Source organism: Chiroxiphia lanceolata, chromosome 11, assembly GCF_009829145.1.
Source record: "Chiroxiphia lanceolata isolate bChiLan1 chromosome 11, bChiLan1.pri, whole genome shotgun sequence".
NCBI lineage: Eukaryota > Metazoa > Chordata > Aves > Passeriformes > Pipridae > Chiroxiphia > Chiroxiphia lanceolata.
Genome location: NC_045647.1, coordinates 19,386,114 through 19,407,443, shown reverse-complemented (window position 1 = coordinate 19,407,443; position 21,330 = coordinate 19,386,114). Strand labels below are relative to the sequence as shown.

Below are 21,330 nucleotides of genomic sequence, written 5' to 3'. Positions count from 1 at the left end.
CATCATTCCTCAGCCGTGGGCTTTAAAATATTTTTCTCCAGTTAACCACCACAAAGATTTCTAACAGCCAATGTCCCATAAAACCGTGGGTGTTTCCTTGCTCTGGCCTGGGCTGCAACAGGATTGTGAATAATTCCCAGAGGATCATTCCTATATGAATGTAATTGGGGCCAGAACCCCAGAGGGTCATCTTCACAATAGCTTAACAGAAAGCTACGTGCCCAAAAGCTTCTATACCTGAGCTGAAAGTTCATCAACAATGTACCTGCATTTGAGCAGAGGAAAAATACCATTTCTTCTTCTAAGAGCTTCTCAACACCATTTCTTCCCACTGAAGTCAAAGCAATAATGTGCTGCTGCTTTTTGCTCTTTACAAATGCCTTTACTGAAATGCCCAGATGGAGTTTTGCCAGGATGATTTTGTGAATTTCATCCAAGTTGAGATTTAGCATCTACGGATAAAATTTGCCCTAATTTTCATCAGCAGTTGCCTTCTGAAAACTCATTTGGAAACCCCTTCCTGTTAGCTCTAGCATCCTTCACTATTAACTATCTGTAATATTTTTGTGCTCAACCACTGCACTCATTTTTCTGCTGGGTTAATTTTACCTTTCCATCTCCAGAAAATCATGTTTAAGCAAGCTTCCATCCTCATAATTATGTAAGCAGATGTTCCACATAGTCTTCTCCTTTGAATACACTTCAGGCATGTTTATCTGACTAAATCTACCACAATCAAGATTATTATTGTTTTTATTAATATATTTATATTTTTTATTTCAGCTGAGACAGGTGTCTGAGGCTGCATTGCTGCCTCAAGCAAAACACCAACATTTGTGCTGACCAGATTTACATTTTGATTTGCATTTCTTTTATAAATATTTAGGAAATGTTATGTTCAGATCTTGGTTTGCAGTAACTGTTAGCACCCAGAAATGTAAAAATTAAAAACTGTAAAATTGAATAAACACTCTAATTAGAGGGCTGGAGCCCCTCTGACAGGCTGGGAGTGCTGGGGTTTTTCAGCCTTCAGAAGAGAAGGCTCCAGGGAGAACTGAGAGACCCTTCCAGGGCCTAAAGGGGCTCCAAGAGAGCTGAAGAGGGACTTTGGATAAGGGCCTACAGGGACAGGACAAGAGGGAACAGCTTCTCACTGCCAGAGGGCAGGTTAGATGGGATACTGGGAAGGAATTCCTCCCTATGAGGGTGGGGAAGTCCTGGCACAGGTTGCCCAGAGAAGCTGTGGCTGCCCCACCCCTGGGAGTGTCCAAGGCCAGGTTGGACAGGGCTTGGAGCAACCTGGGCTAGTGGGAGGTGTCCCTGCCCATGGCAAGGAGGTGGAACTGGATGAGCTTTAGGGTCCCTTCCAACCCAAACCATGCTGTGATTCTAAGGTTCTATGATTCAGGTTCCTTCAACTACTTCTGCAGCTTCTTGTAAAGTAGGAGCTGTTTTACACAAACGCATTTCTCAGCTTGGCCTCACGCCAAGAGGATATCCAGTGTTCACATATCCAGTGTTCACATATCCAGTGTTCACATATCCAGTGTTCAGAAAGTCCCTGAATCTGATGTTGCTGTTTGCCAGCACACAGCAGCACTGGCTACAGCAAACAGATTATTGCATGTGACAAATAACTGTCCTCAAAGCAAAGACACTGAGGCACAGAGTCCTCCATAAATTCTTAATTCACCCCAACCTCTGGGTTTAGAAACAGTCACACACATAATTTCCAGGCAGTGAAAAATAGAGAGTAATGCAAGAACTAAAAACAAAATAATCCAAAATATCTCTTCTCATGCACAGCCAGGATTATCTGTATTGCAAAATCAATTTGTCAAAAAGAGGAACCATATGGTTTCACTGTCAGCAAGCTGTGGGTTTATGGCTATGTTTTGCTGATAAGAAAAAAGAAATGAGAGAGCAACCCAGGCACACCTGCCCCATAAACATTTCCTGTGCTCCTTCCATGTGAAACAGAGACTAAAAATCAAATACACTGCATAAGTATCTACCAGAATTATGTAAACTACAGGAGTAATTATCTAGAAGCACATCAGCAAGGCTGCCACTCGCTGTCTGTGCAGAAAGGGAGTGATCCATGCCTTTGCCTCATTATTCCCAAACACACATAGCTCACCCCTTTGCATTGCTTATTGTTGGCTACCTAATGTCATTAAAACATGCTAGAATAACCAGATGCCAGGAAGAGGCATAAGGTTCTATCAACCCTGCAGAAAATAAACACTCCAATATTAGTTCTGCGAGTCCCTTTTCCTACAGAAACACACCTCAGAAATCAGTGTCCCTGAAATCACAGCCATGATGTTGAGTATGCACAGCAGCCTCACAGAAGAGCTCTAGGAAGAGCTTGCCATGTCAAAAAGCAAAAGAAAAGCAGCTAGAAGTGAAATGTGAAATAAAGCAGATGCAGCAAAGCATCTTTGTAGAGTGAAACTGTCTGGCCCTGGCCATGCCTTTGCTCCCTTGCAGAGCTGGCCACGAGTCCTGCCAGGGATGGGCTTTTAAAGCAACAAAAGGCTACCCAGGAGATGATCCTCCCACAAGAAAATCCAGATGCTGGCATGGCTTTTTAAGAAATTAGTGTTAAACATGACACCAGACCAGCAGTAAAAGAGCAGGGGAGATTGAGGCTCTTGAAGCTGCAGAGATTGAACAAGGTCCCCAGCTGTGCTGCAGCCACTGGAAAGTTGCTGTGGAGATGCTGGAAAGCTCTTACAGACCTGTTTGCCTTCCAACACACAGGGACAGCCCTACGAAGTAACTCCCTAGGGAAGGTCTTGGAGGTCCAGGGGTGGTACCCTCCTGATGTAAGCACTTCCAAATGAAAATACTCCCAATAAAACACTCCAGGTTTCTATTCATATAATTAACTTTTAAATTGTGAAAGAGGGAACCCAATTTCTGATCATTCTCATGGACCATTTTGAAAATGCTTTTCCAAAAAAGCTTATTCTCCCATTAATAAGGAATTTCCGTGCAATTAAGAGAGAAAGAGGGAAGGAGAGCAAAAAGATGTTTGAAATTAGTTTCCTTCTGTCTTTACATATCCATGCTCAAATAAGCTCTCTGCTCACACCTCTGTTACAGCAGACACCTCAGGCTCACTCCTACCCATTGCCCTCATTTTATTCTGTGGTCTGTCTTGTGGGTAAAACTGATTTTTCAGCACATGCAATTAACAACATGCGAAGGTTCTGCAGCATGAAGGGGGGCTGAGACTCCCATGTCAGACTGAGTCTCATCTGTGCATTTTGGGCAGCATTGCTTTCACAGAATCACAGCATAGTTTGGGTTAGAGTGACTCTTTTTAAAGACCACCTCATTCCACCCCCTGTCACGGGCAGGAACACCTTCCACTAGCCCAGGTTGCTCCAAGCCCCGTCCAACCTGGCCTTGGACACTTCCAGGGATGGGGCAGCCACAGCTTCTCTGGGCAACCTGTGCCAGGGCCTCCCCACCCTCACATGGAGGAATTCCTTCCCAGTATCCCATCTCACCTGGGCTTTGATGGATGAAGGATGGAGAAGCCTCCTTTGAGACCTTTCCATGCCTGCTAAGGCAGCAACAATTATCGGATAGCAGCAAATCCTTGGCTTCCATCTCCCAAAGAAACCCTGCTGCAAAATCTTACATCCACGCCTGAAGCAGACAAATTCAGTTTGTCTTGTTTACAACACTGATGGACCAAGATTTAGGAGCCAGCACTAAACACTTCCCAACTCTACTCTGGAATAGTAGGGGCTGCAAGCAACTTTAATCCCTGTAAAATCCAAGCTACCTATCACCCAAGTGCTAGATTAGGGCTTGATGGCAACATGTGCCACCCACTGTGATTTCAAACATAAATAATGGGTAGGGTTGGTGTAAAGTCATTCTTACCAATGTGTTTTATGTTACTCTGTTAGGACAGGATTTGTTCCAGTCACCATACTATCCTCACCATGACTGATTTATCTTGCCAATTTACATCAAAGTCAGGTTATTCTCATCTGTAGATTCTACTTCTGGGTCTAGAAATGAGGGCAACACTGAGTATTTCTCTTCTTATGGCACCAACTGAATGACAAATAAGAACTAATGAAAAATGAGGTAATTTTTTATCTAAATCTATCTATCTATTATCTATCTATCTATTATCTAACTATCTATTATCTATCTATCTATCTATCTATCTATCTATCTATCTATCTATCTATCTATTATCTATCTATTATCTATATATCTCTCCACAATGGAGCACACCAGAATGATGCTTAATTCAAGCTGTTCCCAATTAAAAATGGCCCATAGAAGTAATGCCAACAGTTGTTTTGTGATAGTTCAGTGAATGGAGCTATTAGTGCTGATGGTTCCCCTCTTTGGCATTCTAAACCAGATAATAAATAAATTACATATTTGTACAAAGCAGAGTTTTGTGGCTTGGTTTCTAAAATCAAGATCCTAAAGAGAATAAAATTAAGAGGAATAGCTTGAAATGAGCTTTTCATTTGCACTTCAGCCGAGACCCTGAGTGTATCAGGTGTCCCACAGGTGATCTCAGCAGGATGCCACCAAAGGCCAAGGCTCCCAGAGCCCAGTCCCAGCAGGCAGCCAGGGATCAGCCCTGGCTCCTGTTGCCTCCAACGCCTACTAGCACTGCTTCTTGCATAATGAGCATTGGTATTCACAAGAAGGAGAACAGAAGTAACTGGTTACACAATTCCACAGTCTTCTACAGATGGTCCTCAGCCTCCCCCATGCATCTCTACACCCGCAGCCTCCGAGAGGTTCAAACTCAAAGCAACGTGCAAGTGTTACCCCAGGATCTGCCACCCCATCTTTAGGGAAAGCCAAGCAGAATCAGGGACGTGAGAAGCACAAAGCAAGGCAAATGAATCCATCAGCTCTACTCTGAATTTGGAATTTGCAGGTCAGGAATGTTTCTCTGTAATTTTCCTTCTCTCCGGGGAATAACAAAGAGTAGGAGCATCCCTGCACCACCTTCTCTCTGCCCCCAGGTTCCTCTGTCCTCAGCCAGGTTTTGAGAGGTATATGTCATTGCTGGTGGAAGTGTCCTTCTTTGGGCTGGTGAAGTCTGTAGTTTATAGTTTCAACTTTCACCATTGTTTTTGCCCAGTGCTCATGAATAACCTCTCATTTGTTAAACCTTGTGCAGCCAACTGCAGATGGTGCAAAGCCATCCATGGGCTCCATGATTCACACCTCGTATATTTTCTAATGGAAAGTATGATGATCATAATTTTCCCTTTTCCACAGTCAAGATAAACATGATCTTGGGCCAATGCTCAAAGCATTTTTCATCATCACAATAACTGCAAGAAAACAAGCACTGCAAAGATTAATAAAAGTTAAACAAATATGCTAAAGAAAGCTAACGACTTTGGAAAATACAGATTTCAGCATCCAACTCAATACAGTCCCCCCAGCAATTTACTGTGAAGGTGGTGAGGCCCTGGCACAGGTTGCCCAGAGAAGCTGTGGCTGCCCCATCCCTGGAAGTGTTCCAGGCCAGGTTGGACAGGGCTTGGAGCAACCTGGGCTAGTGGAAGGTGTCCCTGCCCATGGCAGGGGGTTGGAATGATGGTCTTTAAGGTCCCTTCCCACCTGTGATTCTATGATTTAGCACCTTGCTAACATGGATCAGGTATCAAGAGGAAAGCAGGCAAGTGTTTGCCTGGGGTAAGACCTTCTCCATGCTTGTAACAGGAGCTCAATATGAGAGAGAATGAACAACAGCTTACAAGAACAAACTGATTTCAGCACTCTCCCTTCACAGAGATGATGTTGGGCACGTAGGGTCTAGGGAAGGCTGCGGGTGCTTGCTTGTAGGAAACTGAACTGGAAAACCTGACCCTTTTGTCTGAAAGGGGATGGTCTGACACGATCCACCCTCTTGCTTTTGTTCCCTTTAAAACACAGAAAGAAGAAAAATGTCAAGCCCACCTTGTCTGGCCAGTTCTAATACAAACATCTCACCAGCACCCATCCTATCAATGGGCCTAGAAAAGGGCTCACTGTCAAGAAAGCTTCAGCTCTGTGGATTTCCACTTACTGAGTGGCTTGGTACCTCTAAGGATCTCTGCAAAACCCTTTGGCTTTTTCTCATTATAGCACACAATCTTCTGTAACACCTAAGTGGATTAATTTATATTTAACCCAAAAGCCAACTAATAACAAATCCACCATTTTCTGGCCTCCCGTGATAATTATTGAAGTTTTGTGGCCAAAATTAAACATTTTAAGAGATTTTTGATAGACTGAACAGGATTTTACTGTTTCTTGCAGATGGGGAAACTAAAATAGAGAGAAATCAGCAGCAATGTTGTCCATTAAGCTCTGGATCTTCAGGTTCAATATATAAACCACCGGTGCCTCTGGTGACCCTCAGTGGGCTGCACGGACGAGCAGTGCTAAGAACCTCAGGTTCTACAAGAAAACAATCACTGCAAATGTTAATAAAAGTTAAACAAATATGCTAAAGAAAGCCAGTGACTTTGGGAAATACAGATTTCAGCAGCCAACTCAATATTGTACCCCCAGCAATTTACTGTGAGGGTGGTGAGGCCCTGGCACAGGTTGCCCAGAGAAACTGTGGCTGGTAAGGACACAAAGGTAAAGGACAGAAAATTATTATCTGAACACACCTGATGCAAACCTGAGTCTGAATATGATCAGACATCTCCTGCTTTTAACACGGTTTTCAATGTTCTATTTAATTTTCAACAGGCAGGGCTGAAATCCAGCACTCTGTTGGAAAGCCAGCCACCAGAGAAGACAAAAGAAACCCCCCCACCTATTTCCACAGGGAAAATGCATGTCTGTTAGGACCTACGGATAGAGAAAGGACCAAGGATGCCCCATCAGCCAGTGGGCAGGGCAGAGGCTGCTGGTTGTGCCCTGCAGTAGCCGTGGGGAGGGCAGCATCCCTCTGCGGCCACCACCTGCACCCCAACACTTCTCCACTCTTCTCCACCCCAACACTCTTCTCCAGCTACCCTGGGCACTGCAGGACACAGAGCTCAGCCTGGCTGTGTATTTGCCCTGCCTGGCCCCAGGTTATCTGCCTGCAGCAACTGTTGGGTCTGGGTCGTGCACTGCGACGTGCAGTGAACGGCACCGATAAGAGCAGATGTGCCCCGGAGATGCAGCCAGTGGCCTCTCGCTCCTGCGTGATGTTTGTCACCCTGGGCACAAGCTCTGTGGAGGGTAGAAAGCCCTGTGGGTTGGGGGATATTGCACTGACTTGCCTTGGTCAAAAAATTCTCAAGTGGGAAAGGTCCAGAGCTGGACAAAAAACACTTCGGGCATTAAAATCCACCCCAAACCTGAAGTTTTAGGTGGATCAGAACTGCACCCTATTTGATGGTGATATACTCATTTTTTGCCAAAAAGCCTCAAAACATAGGAATTGCATTTGCACAGAATATGCATTTGTAAAGAACATAGAAACTTTTCAACTTTTCTCTTTGAAATCTTCCTGTTTTAAAATGGACTATGGAATACAGATTTGTTAGTTTTCATGGACAATTTCCAACCACCCTGTTAAGCAAAACCAGACTGAATGCTACAGAGCTTGCCTGCATTCACTCCCTCTGGCTGGCCCACTTTGGCTTCTCCAAGTCCTTCTTCCTTCCCAACAGCAACCTCAAGCTGCTCCTGCCCTTGGTTTGCTGTGCTAAGCTGTGAAACGCAAAAACAACAAAGCTGTGACCTGGCATCCACAAACTGTCAGCAAGGATTTCTGTGAATAATTGATTTTTTTAGACACCAGTCTGAAAAAATTAGCAATAGCACGCCTTCCATTATGGTGACAGAAATCATTCATGGGCTGAGAAACTAACAGCCAGATTTAAAACCCTCCTCTGCAGTTTTATCACTTTTCATTTTTCTTCTCTCCTGGTTGGTCCTTTTCCTGATGGGGTTTGGCTCTGCCATTCCTGGGCTTCACCCAGAGGGGGGTGCAGCCAGTGCCTGGCCATGGACACCAAAGCAACCTGCAAACTGCATGGTGTGAAAGCCATGCAACCTCCTGCCAGGACCAGCAATGATTAACAGCATGAGTCAATAAGCACATCTGCTTTCAGCCTCCCCAGCCACAGGAATTGGTGAAAGATGGCATGAAGATTGACAGGAATGCCAGTATAAGGACAGGGAACAAGTCCATTGTGTTCACTTTTTCCCATCAAAAAAGTCAATGATTGCAGGTGAGTTATATGCAGAATGACAAATAGCTCAAGAAAGTAGAGCAGAGGACAGCAGCCCATGCCCTCCCCTTCCTTTGTACTGCACAGGGCTGGGGAACTCAGACCTGCACCTGAAAATTCAGCTAAAGCACTGGCAGTTTTTGGGCAGCCAGATTAAAATGAATGAAAAACTTAGTCCTAATCTAAATTTCTGCATGTATTAATAACAATGGGCCAAACACCAGAGCTCTCTTGTCCATGCAAAATTGCCCAGGCTTCATGGGGCACCACTTTTTAGAGCAAAGCAGAACCTGTGTGCCCAGTCCAGATGACTCTTTTGACCCAATCAGCTACCAAAGGTCTTGGAAATAACTGCAGCTCTGGGTAGAAACCCTCCTGGGTGTAATTCTGCTCTTTTACATGAAGGCACAATCTTCTGCTCTTCTGAACAGGAGGAATCAAAAACCAAAACGTGCTCTTTGCACCCCTCTGAGCCACCGTGGCCCAAATCACCCTTCCACACACTGTTCCCAGCCCACGCATGCACTCAGGGAATTTTGTACATCATCTCTTCCCTTCACCCTACTTGACTTCTGCCCCCATTTTCACCTCTGCTCAAAACCATTCCAAATCAAAGTGCCTCTACTTAGGAGTCTGGCACACATGAGCAGCATTGTATCTGGCTTTATTTCATCCCAGAAATGATAATGGAGTCGTTGCTCCCAGGTCTGCTGGAGGAAAGGCAAGCAGTTAACCCATTCCTTCCCCAGCAGCTGCTGCTCCAGCTGGGGCTGAGGCAGCTGTGAGCACTGCCTCCCTTAGCAGCTACAGACCCCCTAAAGATGCTGCTGAGCCACGGGGGGCTCTGCTCTGCTCTGCTGGCAAAGGATCCAACATAACCCAGGCACCGGCTCAGCCCCATCCCCGAGACCCTCAGCAGATACAGGAATTGATTTATTTTGGGGAGCGGTTGCTCATTCTGCAACTTCTGCATTTCTCTCTGACATCTGACAACCAAAATGTGAGAGAGGCAGACTTCCATGCAGACTGCAAAATCATCTCTCTGCCAATCCTGATCCACTGAGCTAGTCAAAACTGTTCCTCAGAATAACACGCTTGCTCATCTACGGCCGCATTTCAAAGGCAGCGTGTCAATAAAATGCCTAAATGAAAACTAGCAATTGTCCTACTCATTGGATTGTCCCCATTACAATATTGAAGGCAAGACTCTGCAGTGCACATAAAAAGCCAGTGGCAATCATGATTAATAAGCTAAATCATGCTAATTCCAGCACAGTTACAAATCTCTTTGCTATGCAGTCACAGAGGTGCATGGGGAGGCTCCGCTTTTTCGTGGGAAAGGTCCAAGGATCTCCTGGTTCTGCCATGGTGGGAACAGAAAAACCATCAGCAGCTTGGTCCTTTAGAATAGACCACATCTGTGGTCACAGCTAACCCAGAAAGTCCTGGGTTAACTGCTGGCATTGGGGTGTTCTGTTTCTGTGTTTTAAGAACTGACTTGTGATTTCTTTAGATATCAGTGTTTTGGGTCTAAAGCATTCAGCTCACCTCATTCCCTAGCTGAAATTCAGAAGCCTCATCATAATCTAACCCAGGTAATTTCAGAGTAGCTAGGACGAAGCATTGGAGAGCACCATAGGGAACAATCTTGCACTGTGGAGGACTCAGAAAACCCAATAACTCGTTTTCCTTCTCTATTTTGTACTGTTCTGGAGTCTTAATGACAAGCACAGAAATCCTTCCCCTTCCTACCCTCAGTATCAATGCCTGGTGCAAATGTCTAACTACCCAGATTAAGATCTCGCATGTACAGGAGATAAAACCAATTAGCTGGCACTGTGCAACTGTCACTTCTTTTACTTTACTTAATACAAGGTTTGGCTTTGATTTTATGGGAGAACAAGAAAGGAGAAGCAACCCTGAAGCAATTTCAAGCCCGTATATTCCAAGTTGTGTCACATTCTGCCCTGTGGAAGTAGAAATTCGGGATCAACATTTTCTGCTGAAGCCTAAAATCTGAGTTGAATGTCAGGATGGCAGGGACAAGGTGAGAAACTCCCTGTGCAGCCTTTCTGCAGAACAACAGTGCTCCTGGCTTTGAAGAACAACTTTGCCTTCGCTTTCCTGGAAGAGAAACTGTAAGTTCTTAGCAACACAATTTCAGTTTCTGCACTGGCAAGGAAACTCACTTCAGAAAAATAAAGTTGTCATAAGAAAAGAACAGACACCTCAAGCCACACCACAGATACATCCATCCTGATACCTGCACCCCACGACAGCCACCAACAGCCATGCAGGGGACAACTTAGCCAATACGTGGTGATCCCTCCTCCATCCTCCAGCAAACTGCAGTTTGTGTCTGTCCTAAGCCAGAGACCCTTCAGCCTCTTCCCTTCAGCAGTGTGTGCTAGGTAATTCCTTCCACAACTTGGCCTGGAGCATTCACAGCGTCCTGCAGCATGTCCCACCTTGAGAAACCTCTCCCCCTCCCTGGTTCGGGAAGCAGAGGGATGAGAAAGAAACACAGCTACAGACAAGAGCCCAGCAGAGAGACCTACTCATTTATAACCTGTCAAAATGAGTTTTTCTGCCACGTCCTGCATTTCTTTTCCCTTTGTCTGTGGCTGTAGTTGCAGATGCCTCTCTGTGTTTACAGAGGTATGTGCTGCCTGGTCTGAAAGAGCTACAGGATGGCATAAGCAACAAGGGAGGAATCACAGCAAAAACAAGGTACCACCCTGGCAAACCAGAGGGCCAGAGCCTTCAGCTTCAGCAACATGGAGACTAAAAATAATGATACACCTTCGTTACTCCTTCCTATTTCACCCAAAATGCCCCCAGTATAATCTGAGCAGCTTCAGAGGCACCAGTATCCCAGTGGCAAGGCAGAGGGTGGGCTGATGACAGCACCCTGCTCCACAGGGATTCCCAGAGGGCAGGAGAGTGCTCAGGGCACCACTGACACAAGCAGTTCAGAATGCCAGAGGCTTTTGTGGAGAATTTAAGGAGCCTAGCAAGCTCTGGTCAATGAGTGTCCATAGTGCACTACTGCAGCAAGGCAATAACACTGGAACGCTGCTGTGACAGCAAAACCACCACAGTACAGTAGGAACACATAACAGCATCTGTATAGCTTCAAAATGTAAGAGGCTGAACTGCAGAATGCTCCTTCTCAGCTTCCAGACATTTGCTGTGATCTTCCCCTGCCCTGTGCTCCCACCCTGCACATTTGCTGACAGCTCCTCTGGGAGGTGCCCTGATAACCCTCCCCAAACACAGGGTGGGATCGTTCTCCCTGCTCCTTGTCAGAGGGAGACCAGGAGAAGCAGAGGGTGTTTGAATCTCACAGCTGTGTCTCAGGAAGCTGAAAGACCCTCTAAGTTCCTTGGGTGTGCCAAGGAACTTACTTTAATTTCTCTCTCATTCACACATTAATTCAAATGGAAATTTTGCCGTATTTTTTTTTCATCCTCTCAAAAGGAACATGTGAGGGAGTTTATCCACGCAAATCTTTATTATCACCCTATTGCTCACGGCCTGTAATAGTGGAAGGGGGCACTCAGCATGAAAAAGGATCACCAATAATAACACGATGCAATAGAAGATATTGTATAAATACAGTTGGCAGCAAACACTGATGCATAAATAACAAGGTCGCATTTAAATGAAGCATCCTGAATGAGAGTCTACAGATACCTGAGGGATTAACTGGGGGTGGATTTCTAATCTGAACGCCAAATATTTTTTTGGATCCCACACTTGTGGCAGTTTTGCCACAGATTAACCTATAAAGAATCAGTAAGACTGAGTATAACACAGCACATGCTGCTTCCAAAACTCATCTTAGTGTGGGCAAACCCATTCCCACAAGACTTTGACACAACAGATAAAAGCAGCCAAGTATACATTCTTTCAAAAAAAAAAAATCAATAATTAGCAACATTATCAAACTAGAGCAACAGGGTATACACTTGGGTTTGAGTTAATTCTCTAAGTAGGTTTCCCATAACTTGTTTTGCATTTTCAAATGAACTGCTCTATTAAATTCAAATTAAATGCACAGTTAAGTACATTCAGAGGATGCAATTTAAAGCATCACTACACGGGTAGCCCAAATATGTTTGCTCACTTCTATGGGCACAACAAAATCAGGCCTTAAAGTCTGTTAGAACCTCATGAGCAGATTCAAGCACAGGGATATGGGGGGACAGGCTGCACACGAGAAGGAGGACCCTGGATTTCAGGAGTGCACAGCCATGCTTGCACTGAAGCCAGGAAAAAGCCCTGTGATCTGCACTATGGAGAAAGAAACTCCAGCGACCAGGAGCTCCCCACAGCTGCACCAAGCTCCAGCATTCCTCCATCCCACCCTGCTCCCAGGCTCCAGAGCCGGCTGTGGCTGGGACCAAGCACTGCCCGGGCCAGCGGGTCCAGGTCATGGCTCTGCTCCCTCCGGGCACAGGCATCCACCAAGGCCACGGCCAGTGCACTAGGCATGCCCCACCAGTTTAGGGGCAGACCCTCTGTCATCTCCCACTATCCCCAAATTATTGGACCCACTCGAGCCAAAGAGGTTCTGAAAGGATGTTATGGTCTGTGCAATCGAATTGAGTACCAAAACTCAAGGGAAGAGAAAGAAAAGGAAGCAAACCGCTTCGATCGTTTCCTCATTCCACCCCCCAGTACATTATCATATCCCATTAAAACACGGATATCTTCCTTTCCTACTCAGACAAGCGACATGTGCCCAGGGACGATGTCTCTGAGGACCAGCAGCTCCCATCCCTGGACATTTCCCTCCGTACCCACGCACCCGGACCCAGTGCCCGCAGCCACCTCAGCGAATGAACCCCAAACTCCCAGCAGTGAACCGCAGCGCTCCCTCTCTGACAGCAATGCTCCCCCGGGCTCGGCCTGCTGCCCAGCCCCGCTCCGACCCCCGGCCCTGGGGGTGCCCGGCCCTGGGGCTGCCCCCGAGCGCCGCCCTGGCAGAGCCGTCCCAGGGTCGCCGGGACCCGCTCCGGGACACCCGCCCCGAGCCGCCGCGTCCCTGGGAGCTCCAAGGTGCGGGCGAGAGTCCCCCCGGCCCTCCGCGACTGCGGGGACCGGCCCGGAGCCGCAGAGAGTGGGACGGGAGGGGGTCTGGGTCTGAGCGGGGGGTACCGCAGCCCCGCCGTGATCTCCCGCACCCCTTCCCGGGTATACACACCTCTGTCCGGGGGCACCGCATCCTGCCCCGGCCAGCCCGCATCCCTGCGCCGGGGGGTCCCGCACCCTGCCTAGGCTCCGGCGCTACCCCCGCCGGCATCCCCGTTCCCCTCCGCTGCGGCGCGGGAGTGAACTTGTGCGCGGAGCGATGTGGGACCGCGCTCGTACCTGTGTGTCCGCGGGGGCTGTCCCGCCCCAGCGCGGGGGTCCGCGGCGCGTCCAGCGCGGGCGCCGTGGCTGCCGGCATGGCCCCGCCGAGCCGAGCCGAGCCGAGCCGAGCCCAGCCCAGCCCAGCCCAGCCCGCCCGGCAGGTGCACCCGCGCCGCCTCCGCCCGCCCTCCGCCGGGGCCGGGCCGGGGCAGGGGGGCCCGTCCCGCGGGAGCCGCGGCCTCGCCAGCCCCGCCGGGCGCCCTCCCCGCGGCCCCCGCGGGGCGGGGAGGAGGGCAGGGCCGGGAGGAGGGGCCGGAGCACCGGGCAGCGCCGGCCGTGACACTCCCGGGGCTCGGCCCGGCCCGCGGCTCTCCCCGAGCGGCCTGGCGGGGATGCGGCACTGCCTGTGGCACCGGGCAGGGGCTGCCCCTGCCTGCTGCCTGCCCTGCCTGCCCTCCTGTCCTGCCTGCCCTCAGTCCCCGGGCTGGTGCTCACAGCCTGCGGAGCCTCAGGTCCTCCGGTCTGGTCTCATGGACCTGGTCTCTCAAACACGCTGTCTACTGCTCTCTATGCTGTTATATTCTCACATACATCCAGCTCACGGTCTGCAAAGTTGTATTTGTTTTCACTGGGATCTGCAGCGAAACCCACTGGGTATTTCCCAGATCCATCATCTTCCTACCCGGAGCTGGGCAGCATAGGCTACTCAGTGAAACCTGAGCGCTTTGCATGCACCGCATGTGTCATTCTGTGCTTGTCACATCCCGGCCGTGTCACCCCCTGTCACTTGCTGCCCTGGCAGCGTTACTGCAATGAGGCTGGGTCTCAACAGTGTGCGGTGAGATCCCTGATTTGCTGACACTAACAATGGGTCCAGAAAAGGCCTTCGGTGGTCTGCACCACGTGTTCAGGAAAAGCAAGAGGAGGAACAACCTGCTCTGCTGAAGGAGCTCTGTGTGTTGGTGCCGAGCATATGGTCTGGGGCCCACACCAAGCACTGCTGCTATTAACACACTCTCCACTTGTTTTACCCTCTCATTATTTTTTTCACATGGAATTAGAAGGAAAAAATAGTCCACAGAAGCAGACTGCAGAGATGAAATTCCAAGATGCACCAAACCCAAATAGACTGAAAAATCTCTTAAGACTCTTCTGGCAACATCAAATGGAGCAGGATTGTGCCCATGGTAATGGTGACACAGCTCACTGTGCTCCTGGCCATAGCACTCTTCCCTGTGAGCTTATCTGGCAGAGAGCCCACAGAAATATTGTAGATATAAAGGACTGCTATTTCCATCTCCACAACTAAACCACATTTTAGAAGTAAAGCTTGGTCACATTATAGCATTTTTGAAAATGCAACAGCTTAGGTTTGTATTTCCAGTAATGCCAAATACTCATCAATCTAATTAAAGCCAACAAGACTCCCGCAGTGAAGTCCCTCATGTCTGTGAAGCCAGAGGAATACCAAAGAACAGAGAATTAATTTTTTTCTGTAAGCCACTACCCCTGCAGCTGCTATTATACAATTCACGTTGAACACAACTGAGTTACAAGTTAAATCTTTCCTTACAGGCGCTCACAGAAGCAAGTTCAGCAGCAGCATCTGGATCCCACTCACCTCACGGCAGCATTCAGTTTTGCTTTGTAATGGAAAGTGTAACCCAGCAGCAGTAGTTTTCTCTGCATGTCCTGGAGCACCACTGGCAGCCCTGGCTCTGCCTGTGACCCTCCAGGAGGTCACTCACCTCCCTAGCTGCAGCTGAGTGCTTTCATGGGAAAGCTGTGGGGATTCAGTGCTTGCCATCAGAGGAAGTCTTGCTGATGATTTTAACGGAGAAGGTGGCCAATTCCATTGCCTCAAAGCCTACAGACCCTACTTAAAATCCAGCTGTCATAAAATGGGTTTTTGTCCAAATCAGATGCTGTCATCTGCCATCATCAATGGCAGTGACATGATTTTGCCTTTAAAGCCACCTTTCCCATGGAAATACGCTTTGAATTTAGCAAAAAGTATCTCACTGGTATAGTGGAAACAAGCACAAAGAAAAAAGGTGAGAGGGGAAGGAAGAGAACAGGGAGAACATCTTAAAAACTTTTCACTGGGCTGCAGCACAGAGCTGCTCATAATCTTTAAGGCCCCTGGTTTCACCTTCAGAGTCAGGAAAAGCCGGTGCAACCAGACACTTGCTGCCTTTGCTTAGGGATTGTTTAACTGTTGGATTTCACTAAGCTGCCCTAAGGCACTGCCTTTCCTTAATCCCAGTTATTAGGGCTGGCTCCAGGCATGCCAAGGGCACAAGACTGCTGAAGCAACAGTTCCCCGTGGAGCTGCCCGGGTGACTGCAGGGCTTTCCTGGCTGCAGGCAGGGACGTGCTCCCTGACTCCCAGCCCAGCTTTCCAGCCCTCCAGCAGCAGCAAGCTGATCCCCTTTCTCTTCTCCCAGCCAGACCTGCTTCTACCCCCTTCTTCCCTGAGCCACAGGAGCTGCCTGGCTCCAGCTGAGCACCAGCCCCTCAGCCCCAGGCAGTGATGCTCAGGTTTGCCTACTCTGCTCAGAGCCTCGGGCAGATCCTGCTGCTTTTTTTGTGCCTCTTGAAAAGGAGAACAGTAGCTCTCAGCCTCAGTTCCTGTTTAATCAGATCACACATGCATAGATGTAATAGCTAAAAGCTCAGCAATTCCCTAAAGAAAAACCTGACCCTTAGAAGTGACTGGGAAATGATCTGTTGCGTTGTCAGAGCTGTTCCCATCCCACAGGGTGCTGGATCAGGGGTGTGCTGCTGCCCTGAGGAGGTGGCTTCACTCTGCCCCCAGCTTCTCCTCTTCCTCCTCCTCCCAGCCATAGGTTTCACCTCTGACTTTCTGCTGGCTCTGACAGCAAGGTGTGCACAGACACCTGCTTCCCAGCAAATCCAGAGGGGGAAAGTGGCCCCTCTCCTTTGGGCAGGGGGCTGTTATCACAATCCAGGCTCTGTGGAACTGGAACCTGAAGTTTTCCCCTTTCCTTTGAACTGCAGCAGTTACTGATGGCCTCAGCACCACCCCATGCATGGCATAGGGCCTGCCTGTGCTCTCAGGGGCACTCAAGGAGACTGCTGCATGGGACAGCTGTTGGAGGAACATTCCAGAGGAGAAGGGACCCAGAGCACACCATCTACCTGAGTCTGCTGCCTGTGGTATACTCTCTTTGCAAGAGAAATGAGCCAGACAGTTCACCACCACAGCACTGACCTAAGAAAGGGAACTGGACAACAGGACCTTGTTAGAAAACAGTCACTGAGGAAGAGCCAAGAGAGTCAAATCCTCACAGAGAGATCAGAGGCTGTTGATGGCCACCAGGCTGGAGGTACAGGACACACCTGCTGATCAGCAAGGACTTGAGAAGGGTTATAAAGAAAAAGCTGGAAAATCAGGCAGCAGAGAGAAAAAGTTGTGATAGAAAGTAGCTATCCTTCTGGAAATCTGAAGATGTGCCCAAATGAGGAAAGAATCATAGAATCATAGAAAGGCTTGGGTTGGAAGGGTCCTTAAAGATCATCTAGTAAAGTAGAAAGATCTAGAAAGTAGAAGATCTGGCAGATGAAAGGCGAAAGGCACAAGAAGCAAAGGCCAAAAAGTGGAAGAACTATTTGCAAAACAGATCATAAATTTGCCTCTGGATGACCCAAAGGCAGGAAGTCTGTCTGTCAGAGAACTGGCAGGGTACTTGGTCAGGGTCTGAAAGAAACATTTAAAGAAGGTAAGGTCATGGCAGAAAGGGTAAATTAAGCCAGAGTCTCTCTGAGGCGATGCACAGGATAGTCCCTGTGGTGGTAGAGGATGCTGTGGAACATGCAGACAAAGGAGTAGAGCAGGAGGCATTCAGCAAGAGTGCAAAAGAAACTCAAGATGAAACAACCAAATTAATTTTAAACAGTGGTATGTAACCTCTCATGTTGAATCTACTTGATTACACGAGGTCTGAAATAGAAGAAATGGGACACTAGGTTTTTTGAAGCATTCCTTTCAGATTAGACACCAAAAACCTCACGTTGGTAAGCCTGAAATCAGCCTGTACCAGCTAGGATTACAGAAAATGTTTTAGCAAATAAGATCAGAGAACACATTAGTACATTTAATATATCATGGAAAAGTCAACATGGATTTTCTGAAGGGAAGTAAATTATATCTCAAAAATCTTCTGGAGATGTTTAGAGGTGTCAGCTGGCCAGAAGATAGGGGAAATCTAGTTGATATTTTCTACATGGGTTTTCATAAAAGGGATTTCAACACAATCTCTTCTCAAATGACCTTGAACAGCTATGGCATAACAGGAAAGGACCTTGCACAAATAAAACAGGCTAAGAGAGATGGGGTTGTTCAGCCTGGAGAAGAGAAGGTTTCTGGGGGACCTTAGAGCCCCTTCCAGTGCCTAAAGGGGCTGCAAGAGAGCTGGAGAGGGACTTTGGATAAGGGCCTACAAGGACAGGACAAGGGGGAATGGCCTTAAGCTGAAGAAGAGTAGATTTAGCTTGGATATTAGGAAGAAATCCTTCCCTGTGAGGGTGGGGAGGCCCTGGCACAGGTTGCCCAGAGAAGCTGTGGCTGCCCCATCCCTGGAAGTGTCCAAGGCCAGGTTGGACAGAGCTTGGAGCAACCTGGGCTAGTGGAAGATGTCCTGCCATGGCAGGGTTTGGAATGAGATGGTCTTTAAGGTCCCTTCCAACCCAAACCATGCTGTGATTCTATGAGACAGGTGGGAATGAAGGATTGCTTCTCTCAGGGAGGGGCGATGCTGGGAACTCCTCAGTGCAGGGCAAACCAACCTGGTCCTGGGGCGAGGAATACTGCACACAGGGACCTGGAGAGTCATTTCTGCCAAGGACACACTGTCTGCCCATGTCCAACTCCATTTTGGCTACCCCTTGGGGTATCAGTGGCACAGAGCTCTGTGGTGCTCATGCAGTGATAACAAGTGACCCGCTGCCTGCTGCAAACCCCCAGCGTGTTTTCCTTTTGTCTAGTAGGTGTTGGGGAGGTGGTGGATTCAGCTTGGTGCCACAGCTCAGGAACTATTTTCTCGTACTACTATTAGGTGCAGTGCAGTACAGTGCCATACCACAGAGAAACACAGCTACATTTATCCCATCAGAGCCTGAAAACATTAAGCTAATTTGAAGAGGGAACGTTTTTGTTCAGTGTGACAGGCCAAGTGGCATCAATACACATACCAGTTTTGTCAGTAGCTTGGAAAAACAAACATTCTGAGAACAACCATTTGTGTCTTCAATCCAAGATAAAACGTTGCTGTGAACACTCACAAGCTATCTCCTCCAGCATTGTTCAGGGCTAATCAGCACAGTTCCAGCTAAGGAGACACGGCCTTGCAAATTCATGTTTGGTTTGGGATTTGGTGCCTGTGGTAATCTGGCATATGTCACACTTTCTTCTCCAGCTCCATTTCTTAGCATTGTAATAGAAAGCAAATAATGATAATTCTGTTTCCCCATGTAAATTTTTTGTGCTGATTATAGGAATCACAGAACAAAATGAATGGCAAACCCATGCAAATCCCTACATTACAAACATACAAGCTGCATCACACCGTGGGTTTGACAGCCCTAGGCCCTTCTACAAATGTGTGAGAGCATGCTGCAAAGCTGCCTCGGGTTTGCTGATGTCCTGGTCCTGGCCAGGACAGGGTTAATTTTTAATCACCCTCTCTCTACACTTTCGTTATTAATGTTGTTGCTGTTACTGCTTGTTTTCTTATCTCATTGCCATTTCCAGTAAACTGTTCTTATCTCAACCTGTGATCTTTACCTTTAGTGCCTCTTGATCCCACTGCAGGGATTCCCTCAACCCCATCCCCTGGAAGATGAACATTTCAAAGCAGAAAGCTATTTGCATTCCCATAGGATTTGTAATAGAGCTAGATTCACATTAGGTATCCTTTATATGAACACTCCAAAAGATGGGACATTCAGATACTGGGGTACTGCTCAGACTGAGATTTGCTCCTACAAATAGACTTTTCTTTCTCTTTTCTTTTCTTTCTCTTTTCTTTCTCTTTTTCTTTTCTTTTCTTTTCTTTTCTTTTCTTTTCTTTTCTTTTCTTTTCTTTTCTTTTCTTTTCTTTTCTTTTCTTTTCTTTTCTTTTCTTTTCTTTTCTTTTCTTCTCTTCTCTTCTCTTCTCTTCTCTTCTCTTCTCTTCTCTTCTCTTCTCTTCTCTTCTCTTCTTCTTTTCTTCTTTTCTTTTCTTTTCTTTCTTTTCTTTTCTTTTCTTTTCTTTTCTTTTCTTTTCTTTTCTTTTCTTTTCTTTCTTTTCTTTTCTTTCTTTTATTTTCTTTTCTTTATTTTCTTTTCTTTTCTTTTCTTTTCTTTTCTTTTCTTTTCTTTTCTTTTCTTTTCTTTTCTCCTCCCCTCCCCTCCCCTTCCTTCCCTTCCTTACCCTTCCTTTCCCTTCCCTTTTTTTCTTGGGTTCCAACTGCTGTTGAGTTGGAGCCTGCACATCTTACCCGTGCATGATGTGTTCCACTAAGATGGATTCTGAGCAAAGGCATGAAATGTATTCCTGAATGTACTTATTTTGTTTAGACTGAAAATAAATGCACAACTTCTATGTCCTGTTTTCTATCTTGAAAATAAAAAGTATCCAGGACAGACACAATGTACTCCCCAAAGTTCAAATTTATACCAGTCAGAACAAGCACAGCAGTCATCACCTTCAGAAAGGCTGTTAAAGGAGTCACTTCCCCCCACAGGACTTGTCAATCTGATTTCACAGACAAGGAAAGTAATTACTAGAATATTTATGTTCATTTTATTTTCCCACCACAAACTAATCCCTGGAGTCACAGTCATTCAAAACATATTGTGTGATCTGGCAGCACTCCAACCCCCACTGACTTCCCTCTGTAATTAGTACCTTTTACTTCATTGCATCCCCTCAGTCTTTGAACCTTGAGCCTCCCTGAAACCTCAGGTGCTCATTTTTAATGGGTAGAGTGATGAAGAAAATTATATTCCTGACAGGAGTTATGAAGAAAGACATCAGCACCTTGTGGAAGTGCAAGCCCTACATTTGCTGGTGGCTCGAGGAGGTCGAGTGGATCTACTTGTTCTGCTTATTGCTCTGTATAAAATACAGCAGAACTCTATGCAGCAGCTTTATGCAGGCAGTTTTCTGTAACAACCATTTATTAGAGCCTGCCATGTAACAGCATGCACAGAAGAACTATAGCCTAAACATTTGGCCTGAAGCGAAAACCTGATGTGTGTTGTTGTTAGAATTACCTGTATATTGCACTATTAACAAGGGCTGTTAAGTGAGATGCTCTTAAGTTCATCTGATTACAGCAAGAAATAACTTCCTCTAATAAAACAGACAAGAAGAACAGCAGTCTTTCTGAGCCAGGTCAGCCAGGTGTGCAGTTTACAGAAAAGATTTCACTCTGCAAGTGATATCACGGCTTACTTGAGTTTATTGAGAATTGCTGGGCTTTGTCTACAGCCCTCCAACAGCTCCACTCTCAGATAAATGTGGGGTGGCAGTGCCAGGAGATCTAATCTGTTTGTTAGGAGAAAACTCCAGTTATTCACATGTTAGCAGCACTACAAACCAATCCCAGCTACCCCAAAAATCATCTGGGAATGTGCTAATACCAGAGCAATATGAAGAATGGATCTGCAAGTGACATCGCAGGCATGAATGGAATATTAGAGCTTAAAAAGGCAAAAAAGGGCTCTGTAAAAACTTGT

At 47.0% G+C, this 21,330-nt stretch overlaps 1 protein-coding gene across 1 annotated transcript in view; it reads right to left on the bottom strand.

Annotated features, from left to right (window-relative positions):
* The window catches only part of SUSD3 (sushi domain containing 3), a 30,759-nt gene extending 17,048 nt beyond the window's left edge, over positions 1-13,711 (bottom strand). Inside the window, exon 1 of the mRNA XM_032699358.1 lies at positions 13,605-13,711. Coding sequence (XP_032555249.1) covers positions 13,605-13,683 — 79 coding nt within the window. The 5' untranslated portion in view covers positions 13,684-13,711. The remainder of the gene's footprint in view (positions 1-13,604) is intronic.
* Positions 13,712-21,330: the final 7,619 nt, after the last annotated feature.